Raw genomic sequence first — 12,643 nt, forward strand, 5'->3', positions numbered from 1 at the left:
GGCCATTGCTTCAACTAGGGGCCTCGGTCTTCCCACCAATGAAGTGGGGATTAGCCACAGCTGCCCTACTTACCTCAAAGGGTTGCCGTAATGAGATAAACAAACTCAGGAAAAGCGCGCGGAAAAAAAGGTGTAAAGGGCTAACACGCGAGGAGACGCATTTACTATTATTCGGGTCCTTGGCTAACATGAGAGACCAATTCAGATCTTAGGTGAAAGAGGCCATGTGAGCCATGCCTTTCTCCATCTACCTTCTCTGGCTGCAGCAAACCAGTCTGGAAGGGAGCCCCAAATGAGCCCTTGGATTTTCATTTCCATCTTGCACAAGGGTGGGGGGTGATAGGATGTACTACCTTGCATTGTCCCGGCCGTGTGACTTCAGGAAATTCATATCTCGGTATCGGGAGAGAAATGCCACCAGCTGGTCATTTGTCCTGTGGAAACAAACCAAGAGGAAGGTCAGAGTCCTCCAGAGACCGTGGACTTACCATACTATGTTAAAAAGGACTATTAGTGTGTGTGTATCCTACATGTTCCATAGTCTGTGAACTCTTTGAGGGTAAGCATGGTGCCCCAGCTGTTTTAGGATCTCCAGTGCCCAGCACTGGGCTTGGCAAACATGAAGTCATCGGTGTGCAGTGCGATGCCAGATACTTAGCAACCTCAGGGCCTTTGCACCTGCTGTGCCTGGGAAATTCTGCCTTGTCTCTTTCCAGGTCTGGCTTGTTGTTATGTCACCCGGGTCTCCTTCCAAATGTCACCTCTTCAGAGAGGCCCTTTCTGGCCACCCAACCTAAAGTAGCATCTGCCTCCCCCACCTTCACCTTCATCACATCGCTCTGTGTCCATTACTGAGTGTTAAATTTGCTGATATTATGATGTAAGCTCCATGAAGGCAGAGCCTAGTGGGACTTGCTCCTCCCTGGCACCCAGTAGGAGCTACATTAGCTTGTTGTTGGATGAAGGAATACCAAGTCCTCAAAACCCACTGGGCTACTGACTGCGTGAGCTTCGAAAAATATGAAGCGTGAGCCAAACAGATGACGTCGTTCCCAGCATTGTTATCCCAAATTTATCGCCATCAGTCTCGGAACCCGCAGTGTAGTCACAGCTAATCGGCTTGTGCACACAGCTGTGACCGTATTTTAAAAGGCAGTCACACGGGTCTCCATCTGCCCGAAATGCAGTCGTCTCTTCTGCTGAATAGACCCCAACAGGTAAACGGTGCTGGATTTTTTACTTCAGAAGGAAAGGGTTAACCACTGTTTCAAAGCGGGGGACAGGGCGGAAGCAGTAGAAAGGAAGGCCGTCCTTGGGCAGAGAATGGAGGCCACCGGACCTTTGGGAGGCAGGTGGGTGCCTCAGAAAGCAATACCTGGGCTCTTGAAGCAGAAGGGTCTGGAGACAGATCCCAGCTCCACTCCTGACCCAGCTGTGTGTCCAAGGGTGAGTAACTGAACCTCGGGGCGTCGGGGGGGAGGGCTTCTCTGAACTCCCCTGGCTGCCCAGCGAATAGCAGGCTCTCTGTGCCTACAGAGCGAACGGATAACTGGGTGCACTAAAAGAGCATATAGTAGGTGTGCAATAAATGCAAGGTGCTCTCTCCTTCCACCTCCCCACCGTCTGGTCTGAGCGGCCCCCACCCGGTACCCCTCCTTCACGTCCCTGCAACTCCCTACAGCCACCGCCAGCCCCTGTTCCGTGATTGGATGACTCACGGTGACCAACTCATAATTCCGGTGGAGGGGGCACCAAGCGGTTAAGAGGCGCTGCAGTGAAAACATCCTACCCCTGAACTAAACCCCGACTCATAGCCAGCCCATTCTAGCGGCGGCCGAGAAGCCCCTTGTCTGCACGGAGGTCCATCTGCTACGCACGCAGCAAGCCAAGCCCCGCGGGGGCGCACAAGGGTGAATCCCAGGGATGCAGACAAAAGGCGAACCCCACGTGTCTGCAAAATGGTGCGTCTCCTGTGTGGACAACCGTGCCCGCATGCCGCAAGAGAAAGCCCGTGTGCCTCCTACCAAGTTATGGGGCAGCTGTGGGCACAGGCCCTCTCGAAGTTGCCGGGAGAAATGAGACCATACCAAAAAAAAGGAAAGCGCCGTCTCTTTCCAAACCGTAAGGAGGCCCGTTCCCTCTCCACGTCTTAGCAGTTCCTATTTACCAACCCCCTCGCCACTCTGCGACAGTTCATTATTGTCGTCCTGATGAATACGGAGACAAGTTAACCTCTGAATGGGTCCCTGGCAGCGGGAATAATAAATAGGGCCTCTCAGCGGCCTCAGGGGGAGGATTGGAGGGGCTGGGCCGGGGCTCCGGGGGCTCCCAGGGTCAGCGGCCGCAGCTCCATTTGGCAACCCCAGAAAGCGCCTTTCAGGGCCCTGAGCTGGGGCCATTTTCACATTTACTGCTTCACCGAGTCCCCATCTGACGGGGATGAATAGGCATTTAGCGAATTTACTTAGCGATGCTTCCACATGAAATCGTCTCAAAAGATGACATCTTGGGGGGGGGGGGACAGTGCCCAGGGAGGGGGGCTGTGGATCCCAGGCCTGGAGCTGGGGGTAAGGCTGCCTTTCAAAGCAAAGCGCTGTGTGCCTGGCTTGGCCGGACTGGCAGGGCGAGGGGACCCCTGCGTCCCCCTCCATGGGAGCCCCCAGCCCCCTCCCTCTCCCTCTCCTTCAGAGTAGAAAGCCTGATCGGCATGCCAGAGCCCATCTCCCCAGCCCTTCTTCAAGGGGACATGCAATTTGGCTGGGGCCCACATTTTCCTGTTGTTGCTTTCGGTGGCCTGTCTATAATTGCCTACATAATCTTTAGTTCCCCTTGGATAATGAAGAGTTTGCGATCTGCTGACATTTTACGCAGTCCCAGCCCCTCTCTCTCCCTCTCCCCACCACATCCACTTCTCACCCCTCCCTTCTGGTGGAGTCATTTGCCAAGGGGCTCCCGCAGCTCGTCACCTGTGCCTGCCTCTACAGTTTCCTTCCACCTTTCCTGGAAATCATTAGAAGCCATGTTTCTTTGTCCATGCCCATTCCTCGGATTCAGGATAGTGACTCTGGGCCCATCACTGGCAGCCTTCAGAGCCACTGGGATGTCTTTGCGGAAATATGCAAATAAGTAAAAGTTAAAATAAATGATTTATTTTAATAAGGAAGGGATTTATCTCAATAAATAAATTTGCTGTCATATAAATACCCTTATTGGAACCGTGTGAAAATCTCTGTTGGAATCAATCAACAAAAGAACCGATAAAAAGAGCTCTCAAACCATGACCATTTATGAAATGCCCACCGTGCCTGAGACCCTGGGGCAGACTTTTGCTACATTTTATTGCATTTGAATATTCACAAAGACTCTCTGAGATGTGAGTTTCATTCCCATTTTGCAGATGGGCAACTGAGGCTCAGAGAAGCCACTGCTTAGTGATCAGAACCTGGTTCCAAATGTCAAAGCCCATCATGCCCCTCGCTACAAGGCCGCTTCCACAACTGAAGGAGGGAACGAATGAATGAGGGAGGGAACGAATGAATGAAGGAGCTCCATCCCCGGTGGAAGTGCTCCGATGCCTCCCCACTCAAAGCCTGATCTTTGGATGAACAGCACCAGCCTGCCGCTATTAGAAATGCAGCATCTCGGGCTCCGCCCAAGACCTACTGAGTCAAAACTGGCTCTCTGACGAGATTCCCAGGGGATGCGCGTGCCCCTTAAAGTTTAAGAGGTGCTGCTTTTAGTGAGGCATGGATATGGTAGTTAATTCTCTTCCTCTTTCCTTCTTCATCTTCTCCCCAAGGCCCGTTCCTGAAAGCCCGGACTTGCAGCCAGTTACTTTCATCTCGGTAAGCCTCAGGTGTTGGGATTATTCAATAAAGTAATGCACGTAAGACCTGGGCAGGTATCACTGGGCATACAGTAAGCCCTTGATAAATGTTAGCTGTTATTTCATGGTATTATTACCATCCTGAATATCAGAAGCTGAAGACATTTCAAGCTGGAGACAGGAGGATAACGACCCAACCAGATTTGAACTTGGAAAGCTTTCTGTGCGTAAGACCCAGGGGATGTCCCTGCAGAGTGCGGCTGGGGAAATGCCCCGTAGAAGGGACTTGTCCCCATTCTTCCAGCTGGTGTCAGCGTTAGGATGGCTCCCAGAGGGCCACCTCAACATTCTGTGTGTCTAAGATGCTTCATGGCTCTGGGCATGAGGATGCATAGGACGAGGGGGCATGGTTCAGCTCAGGTCCTTCCAGGGGGCAGGGTGTGGAGGGGACGGGGCCGGCCCAGCCTCCACTTGGAGAAAGCACGCACAGAACCAACTGAACTGCTCTACATCCTTCCTGCCCCCCATGCTGTGGGCCAGAACCCCCTGTCTGATATAGGGTGCTGGGAAGAATCTGGCAGAGGCTCGACAGTACTGCTAAGGCAAAAGCGAAGCCTAAGAGTTTTCGTGAACGTGAGGATTCAGGACTTCCGACCCCCGATGCCGCCGGGTACGTGCAAACCCCAGAGGGCCCCAGATCGAGCTCTCGTGGATGCAGTGGGTGGGCCACGTGAGCAGACACGTGTACGAGTGGCAGGGGACGGAGGACTGTGGCACTGGGCAAGCCAGGGGTGGTGTGTGTGGAGGCACCTGCCATCTGAGCACAGGATTACTGAATTTCCCCAGCTTCTTCCCCCTAGCATCTCATCCACACAGTTGTCTTATAGATATGCTCCATTTAAACGGTTCTTTAGCTCTACCCTGTGCAACGATATTTGTAGTATCTGATGTACTTTTTCCCCAGTCTTAAATTGCGGTAAAATACACAGAACATAAAATTTGCCATCTTAACCATTTTAAATGTATACAGTTCAGGCGTATGAAGTACATTCGTACAGTTCTGCAAAGCATCACCAGCATCTATCTCCGGAACGCTTTTCATCTCGCGAAACTCCATCTCTGAAACCTGGAAACAAGAGCTCCCCATGTCCTCACTGCTCCCAGCCCCTGGGAACCAGCATTCTACATCCCGTCTCTGTGAACAAGTTCATAGAGGAGTCAAACTCCAAGAACCCCATGTAAGTGGGACCCATCCGGTATTTGTCTTTTTGTGATGTTCTCAGGGTACAATCCATGTCATAGCAAGTGTCAGAAATTTCCTTCTGAGGCTGAGTCGTTCTGATATACCATTTATGTTTTTTTCCGGTTTCACATGAGAACCAATAATGACTACATGTCTGTGTACCTCCTAAAGCACCTGGGCCACCAGGGGCATATGGAGGGTGGTCAACTGTCCTGGTTGGGTGTCCAGGACACAGATGTTTTAGTTTTATAATCAGCTGGTCCTGGGAAAACCAACCTGAGCTGGTGGCATCTGGGTCTGTGGGATGTCATACTCTATCCTTTTTTTAAAAATTTTTTTAAAAGATTTAAAAAAAATTATTTGACAGAAAGGTAGTGAGAGCGTAGCACAAGCAGTGGGAGAGGGAGAAACAGAGCAGACCCGCTGCTGAGGAGGGAGCCCGATGTGGGGCTCGATCCCAGGACCCCAGGATCATGACCTGAGCCGAAGGCAGACGCTTAACCGACTGAGCCACCCAGACGTCCCATACTCCGTCCTTTTATGAGGAGCCCAAGAGTAGAGAAAACCAGGAGGGGTGGGGAAGGCCAAATGTAACCCTTTCCTATGCTTCTAAAATTCGCGTTCCCCAGCTTTGTCCACAGCAAGACAGAGAAGAGCAAGAACGAGAGTAACCAGAGCATCTAACACTCAAGGGCCTACGATGGGGGCTCCTCTCCTCAGCACTCTGCATGTTAACCCACTCAGTCCTCGTGACGACCCTATGAAGCAGATGCTCTACTACTCACATTCATTCTTATTACATAAATGGGAACGTGTATGTCCATGGCTTTTTCATGCGCTGATCTAGCCCGCGCATCTGTCTAGTCAGCACATACAAGTAGACTTCATCCTTCTAACAGCTACACGGAATCCTACGGAATGGACACAGACAATCCCCTAGTGATGGACCTTTAGGGTGTTTGAACCCCCACCCCCCACTTACAGATACTATGCCTATGAGCCTCGCATCCTTGCATATTTATCTTTCCATATTTGAGTAGGATAGATTTCGGTAGGATTAAACTCCCAGATGTGGAAGTGTTTATGCAAAAGGCACTTGTCAGTCTCTCTCTGCTTTTAGAAAGACATACTGCACAGACTGAGGCTACTCCCAGAGTCAAGGGTGGGGCTCGCAGCCCTGCCCCGGCTGGCTCCCAGGGGTGTGGGAGGGAGAAGGAAATTGCAAAGTGATGGTGGGGGGGCTCTCCTGGGGAGGCCGGTGGGCTTCTTGGGCAGGCTGGCCAGGCCTGGCAGGGCCTTTCTGGCTTCCCTACGATAGCAACAACCAGTGGGACGCAAATGAGCCTCTGTCAAGCAGCAAGGAGTGTGTGTGTGTGGGGGGGGGGGGGTTGCCCAGAACTATCCAGTGCCCAGGGCAGCTGCTGCAGCTGGTGCCATCTGTCTGTTAATAGCACAGGGATTTTCAACACAGGCACCTTGGACAACACTCTTCAGGGCCTGGTTACAGTTGTGAGATGAGCAGGCATTGGGTCTCATTCTGTTCTGTTCCTCCAGGACCTGATACGTGGTGGATGTTCAGCAAATACTCACTGGCATGCTTAACAAATATCCAAGCGGACCACTGGTGTGCAGGGCATGTGGGTGCAGGGCCCAGCACAGTGCCTGCCCTGCGGGAGGGGCTCCATCATTCCCTTGTCTATCCATGCCTTTGCCCACCTCTTTTCCTCTCTACCAAAAATGCTCCTCCATCTTTGAACTGGGGCGGATGTGGGGCCATGAAGCCCACCCAGGGCAGGAGAAAACACTTAGTAACAATCACAGGAACCTTGCCCGAGTTGCCTACAAAGGGTTAAGTGCTCCTCCCCCTTTCATCCAACAACTACCCCATCAAGTTGATGCATGAATAAAGTGGGACACAAAGAGATTTAAGGGCTTGGCCAACATCTTCTGGGGCAGGTGGAGCGCCGACTCAGACCTGGGCACTCCAGGTCCACAGCCCGGGCTCTGCAATCCTGCTCTCCTCATGGCCCATCAGCTTTAGGAGTCTGCTCCGTTTCTTTAGAACAAGGGCCACGAAATAAGCGCGAGAAATGACAGCCACTTTCTGAGGCCTCCTACTTCCTTTCGAAGGGACAGTCCTTGAACACGGGCTGCACGTCAGGAGGTGACCCAGACAAAGCCTCCTGTCCTGGGTCTGGGGCCTTTCTGCTCTACTCGTCTAAAATCTGAGCCCTGGCCACTGGATTTCCTCTTGCCCCATTCCAGCTCACAAATGGATTCACACCCATTTTTCCATGTGGCTTATTTCTTTTTGGGTGTGTGTGTTGTGGGGGAGTGGGGGGAGACCCTGCCATTGCTCCGTTGGCCACCCTCCAAGCAGGTAATGCTTGGACCTTATGGAAGTCCTCTTGTCTGCTAGCACATCTCTCTGGAAGGCCAGAATTCCAGAACAAGAAAGGAAGGTCAAGTTCACAGTTCTCTAAAGAAGAGTCATGAGCAAAAAAAACTTTGGAGACAAAAAAAGGGGAGTCCCTGATTTGCATACAGCCAAAGCTTACAGTGAGACCAGTTTTCTTGAGATACAGGAGAAAATGTATGGAAAAAGCTAGACACTGTAGATCTTCCTGGTCCCCATGGACAAAATTACAGCCACAGTTGGGCACCCAAGGAGGAGTGATCTGGATAAAATGCTGCCCCAGCTTTCGGATTCCACTCTAAGCCACCCTCTGGAAAGCAGTCACAGGATCTTTCTAGAACATAAATCTGATCGTATCTCCTCTCTATTGAATATCCCTCAGTGGCTCTTCATCACATGCAGGACAATGTCCTAACTCCTTAGCAAGGTGTACAAAGTGGTTTGAGAGCTGGCTTGCCTGCCCAGTCTTTGGGGTTATTTGAAGGTTTCTAAGTGTTCTGTGCTTCCTCATAACTGTGACCTGGAAAACTCCAAAACTTTGCTCTCCTGAAAACATGGTTTCTTACCTCTCTGATAGGTCAGGTGCCAGCTACCTGAAACAGCAGCGGATAAGGCAGTTATGGTCCCTGTCCCCTAGAAGCACACGAGATCGTGAGGAAGGCAGACAAATAGGTAGATTCTTGGGATATGGGGTGACATGCCAGGTGAGATAGAGCACAGAGCCTCCTGGAGACACCGGGGAGCAGCTCTTCTCCACACAGGCAGGCAGGCAGGCTAAACTAGAGAACCACCTGGCTAACAAAACTCAATCACTTTTGACTGGATTTATCTTTTTGTTACTGGTGAAAATGATGCAGAATTAAAACACGCTTATGGCGTTTGCAGGAACTGGCAAACCATTTCTCAAACCCTCAACGCTTTCACAGAGCACTTGGAAGACACACATTTTTCATTTGAAACATACAGAAGCCATTCTAAGAGGCAGGTTATCTGACGCTCCATCAGCCATCAGCAGGAACTCTTAACATGTCAGCCCTTCCTGCAGACGGCTGTAATGGAAAGGTAACTGACAAGCATCAGCACCCGCGGCCATTCCCGATCCTGGGACACTGCTGCAATCATGAATGGGGAGCTGCATTGCCATTCAGCCTTGTGTGGGAGCGCGCGCGCGTGCGCGTGCGCGCGCGCATGGAGTCTATCTGATTGTATTTTAATTTTCTGAAATCTGGTTGTCCTCAGATGCCACCAGACATCGCAAATGAGCAGAACATTTGGCTAACCAATTTCCGCATCCCCTTACAATGACTGATTACAGCCACTTATTTGATTTGCTTTTTTTGGGGGGGGTGGGGCAAGAGGAGGCCCGCTGTGAATGACAAAGATTGAATCTTAAAAGCAGAGGTGATGTAAGCGAGAAATCCACATCTTTGTCACAATGAGAGCTGAGTTCAGAGATTTCTCTCTGATCTTTGCCACTTTGTTTCTGTTTGATGTTGAGCAAGTTCCTGGAGCTGGCTGAGCCTCTGTTTTCTAATCTGCAAAATGGGGATAAAAATGGTATCTGAGCTGACAGTGTGTTGCGGGAACGGCACCCACAGTGCCCGGCCTGTGGCCGGTGCTCAGTACATGGAAGCGCTCAGCAGGAAGTCCCCATACCCGTTGCTTAGAAATGCCAGAGGAAGGGCATGCCCACCACCTGTCACACCTACATCCTTTCATCCTCCAAGCCTGTGAGCCTAGCACGCCTCTAAGTTATGTATGTTCAAGTCCCTTGTCTGGAAGCTACCCCGGGACAGGAAACTTGTCTGATCCATCTCTATTTCCCCAGCGTCCGACACAGGCCTGCAACATAGTTCTAGCAGCTTGGTGCCTCGTTCTCTTTCCCAGTCCCCTTGCTCATTTCTGAGTGGCTCAAAGAAACTGCTGAGCCCACGTGTGCTGCATTCCAGGAGGGCCTTTGTTCCCTATGATGGGGACTACCCTTCCTTTACCTTTGCCTATTCAGCTCCTGCTTGTCTTCCTAAGAACTGGCCCAGCGTCAGTTCAACTGAACAGGCGGGAGTACAAATGGGCACTAGACTGAACTGAACCATATTGATAAGCTCATCTTTCCCCTGTGTGTGTAAGGCTGAGATTTTTTTTTTTCACTATTCCACACTCCCCTGGGTTTGTGCAAAGGACGGCTTTGACCTACAGTAACAATGTATCCATTCCAGTTTCACCAGATGGGTGTCCCTAACGCACCAACAATGAACATGTCGGTATGTGGAGTGGTTAAAATAATGAGACCTGAGACCAGAGAATTGTAGGTTCAAGTCCTGGTTCTACCACTTACTAGCTGGGTGGCCTCGGACAGGTGATTTCTGCCATTTGAAGCTCTTTCTCCTCATCTTTAAAACTGAGGATGACAATGCCTACACTTCATCGGGTTGCTGCAAGGATTAAATGAAGTGAGAGGATATTCAGTGTTGCCTGCAACTGAAAAGTCCAGGCTGATACGGATGCTGGATGCTGGTACTAGGAGCGGGATGATGAATGGTGGGCAGAGGAAAGCAACAGACACAGAGACTGGGTAACCTAGCCCACAGAATGCTACAATGTAGCTATTGTTCCTACTGCTGTCCTAATTATTTTTACTTCTCCCCAACTAGGTTCTATATTCTGCAGGGAGTAGGATGTTACAAAGATCTCCGCCCCTAGAACTTCAGGGTCAGGTGGGTTCCAATTTTGGCCCCAGGGCGGGCCTGAGCTCAAAGGACAGCGGACTGTTGCCGATCACCTTGGGCAGCCTGCCAGGTTCACTAGCCTGTCTGGGCTGGAACAAGGTCAAAATGCACTGCAACGCAAAAGAGAAGCCACGCACTCTGCTACAGAAAAACAAAGCCCTAGCCAAGGGGACACAGAGTCTTGGCTCGAGAGACTGAGGACATACTGCATGTAGTATATTTTTTCCCCTGTAGATTCTAAGCCTGTGTGTCTATTTCACAGGGTTGATGAGAAATCATACAAGACATCAGGCTGTTTAAACAAAGGACACAGGCTCTGAGGTAGTTACGTGGCAGTTCTTAGAGACAGAAAACTTGCGACATGTTCTAAAAGAGAATTTAGCCTATAGATCAGCGGTTCTGATACTGTGCCTGGCGGCAGCCCTACATGCCACTGAGCTGGTGGGACCTCAGGATGGCTCACTTGAGATTTTGCCAGAGTGGAGGCACCGTCACCTACTTTCCACATGGGGTCAAGTTTCAGCTGGGAGTAAAAGGTTTAGTAGCTTAACAATAAAAGTTCGAACATGATGAAGGAAGATGACCAATTCAGATTCCAATTTTGTGGGGGTGGGGAGGGCAGAGGATAGCATATGACCACCACTCGGTAGCAGGACTGGCTGAGCTCTGTGCTCACTAGACGGCCTGACCTTGGGCAGGAACACCCTCGTGGAACAGCCCTCTTGCCTTCTGAGCAATGGGCATGCCGACGGGACACATTCTGTAGAGCGGTCTTGAAGATAAGAGAATGATGCTCAGCATGTCGGCTGGGCACTTAGCACAGGCGTGTGCTCAGGGTTAGGGTAGGTATGAGCCGTTGTTACTGCTGGGGCTGTGAATTACATTTCCTTTCTCCTTCTCTCCCTCCCTCCCTTCCTCCATTTTCCTTCTGTACATTTTTGAGCATCTCCTAAGTGCCCAAAATTGTGTTGAGTTCCAGACGTTAGACACGAATTCAGCTTTTTAAACCCCTGGAATCACTTTGAGTTGCATGCACCTGTTTCAACGGGGGTAACTTAAGCCCTGGTTTTATCTGACTATACATGAGCTCAGGCTTCCAGCATCTTGGGTCAAGGTCATTCGTTAACAGGTATTCCTGAAGTATTTGCTCAGAGGTAATACCTTGCTCCTTCTCCCCTGGTCTTCCTATAGTCACTGATAGAGGGTTTCTTAAGAAAGAAAAAAATTTAATGTCATCTGTGACTATCCTGAACACCCGCTCACATAGGTGCTGCTACGAGTTCATTGATCACTGATAAAATATGTTCCAGTGCTGGCCCTTCAATATTTACAATATTTATTTGGATTGTAAAAGAGGATTATGTTGTAATTTATAAAACAGGATGCACGCCAGGTGGGAGCAGGTCTGTTTTGTTCACATCACTATATCCTCATTCATTCAGTCAGCAAATATTAATGTTAGCTACTACATGTCAGGTACTGTTCTAGATGCTGGAGGAACAGTGATGACTGAGAACCAAGTCCCTATGAGAATTGGTTCCTGGTGTCTCAAGGCATCCACCGTGTATCTTGGATTAGCTTCTCGCCTATGCATCACGAATGATACCAGTTATGAAGCATCCTTGCAGGAATTAGGAAAGAGCCATTCTGATCATTTTCTGTGTTCTGAGGTTCTGATGAGGAACCCCCATTCAGAAAGGCTTGGCCAGCACAATATCTGGCACCTAACAGTTGCTCAATACCTACAGGGACAGACGTTGAATGGAATCCCAAAGTCTGTGCCAGGTTCTCGAAGTGGAATTTACAAATGCATATATGAATCCCTTTCACACTAAGGCAGAAACACGGGCAGGTACTTGAGTATCAGAGCCAAGTGAGTGATAGCCAGATGTGCCACGGTTCCGTATCAGGTGACCTGGTTTTGAAGCCTGCCATGTGATCTTGCAAGTCACTTCATCCCGAGCCTCAGTGTTCTTGTCTGAGTCGGGCAGAGAATCGATGAGATCATGTGTATGAAGGCTGAGCCCAGGGCCTGGCACATACAGAGGGCTTGACTATCCCAGAGCACTTGTTACTGATTCCCTCCAAGGGATGGACAAGGAGGGCCGGCTTCCCTAGGACCCCTACACTGCAGCACAGACTCAGCAGGTGTTTCCCTGGGGGGTGGGGGGAAGCCAAGCCCTTGGGACGCTGACACGGCCCAAGAGCTTGAGAACAAAGCCAAGACCAACCTCTCTCTCTGTTTGGTTCCCTTGCTGGCCCCCAAAGGGCTGAGGTCGGCCAAAAAAGGAAACCCTCAGAAGCCAGAAACCCTCTTTTCCTACTTTATCTTTCTATTCTTTCTTCCTTTTCTCTGTCAGACAGTTGAACCGCATACATTAAAAAGTCACCATAACACCCAGAAGAACTGAAAACAGGTGTTCAAACAAAAA

General features: G+C 50.4%; 1 protein-coding gene across 1 annotated transcript in view; it reads right to left on the minus strand.

The window, feature by feature from the left end:
- XYLT1 (xylosyltransferase 1) overlaps positions 1 to 12,643 on the minus strand; it is a 291,435-nt gene that overhangs the window by 39,435 nt on the left and 239,357 nt on the right. Inside the window, exon 6 of the mRNA XM_025855530.2 lies at positions 354 to 434. Coding sequence (XP_025711315.1) covers positions 354 to 434 — 81 coding nt within the window. The remainder of the gene's footprint in view (positions 1 to 353; positions 435 to 12,643) is intronic.

Source organism: Callorhinus ursinus, unplaced genomic scaffold (genome assembly GCF_003265705.2).
Source record: "Callorhinus ursinus isolate GAN/ISIS: 27379988/994484 unplaced genomic scaffold, GSC_fseal_2.0 scaffold13, whole genome shotgun sequence".
NCBI classification, from domain to species: Eukaryota; Metazoa; Chordata; class Mammalia; order Carnivora; family Otariidae; genus Callorhinus; species Callorhinus ursinus.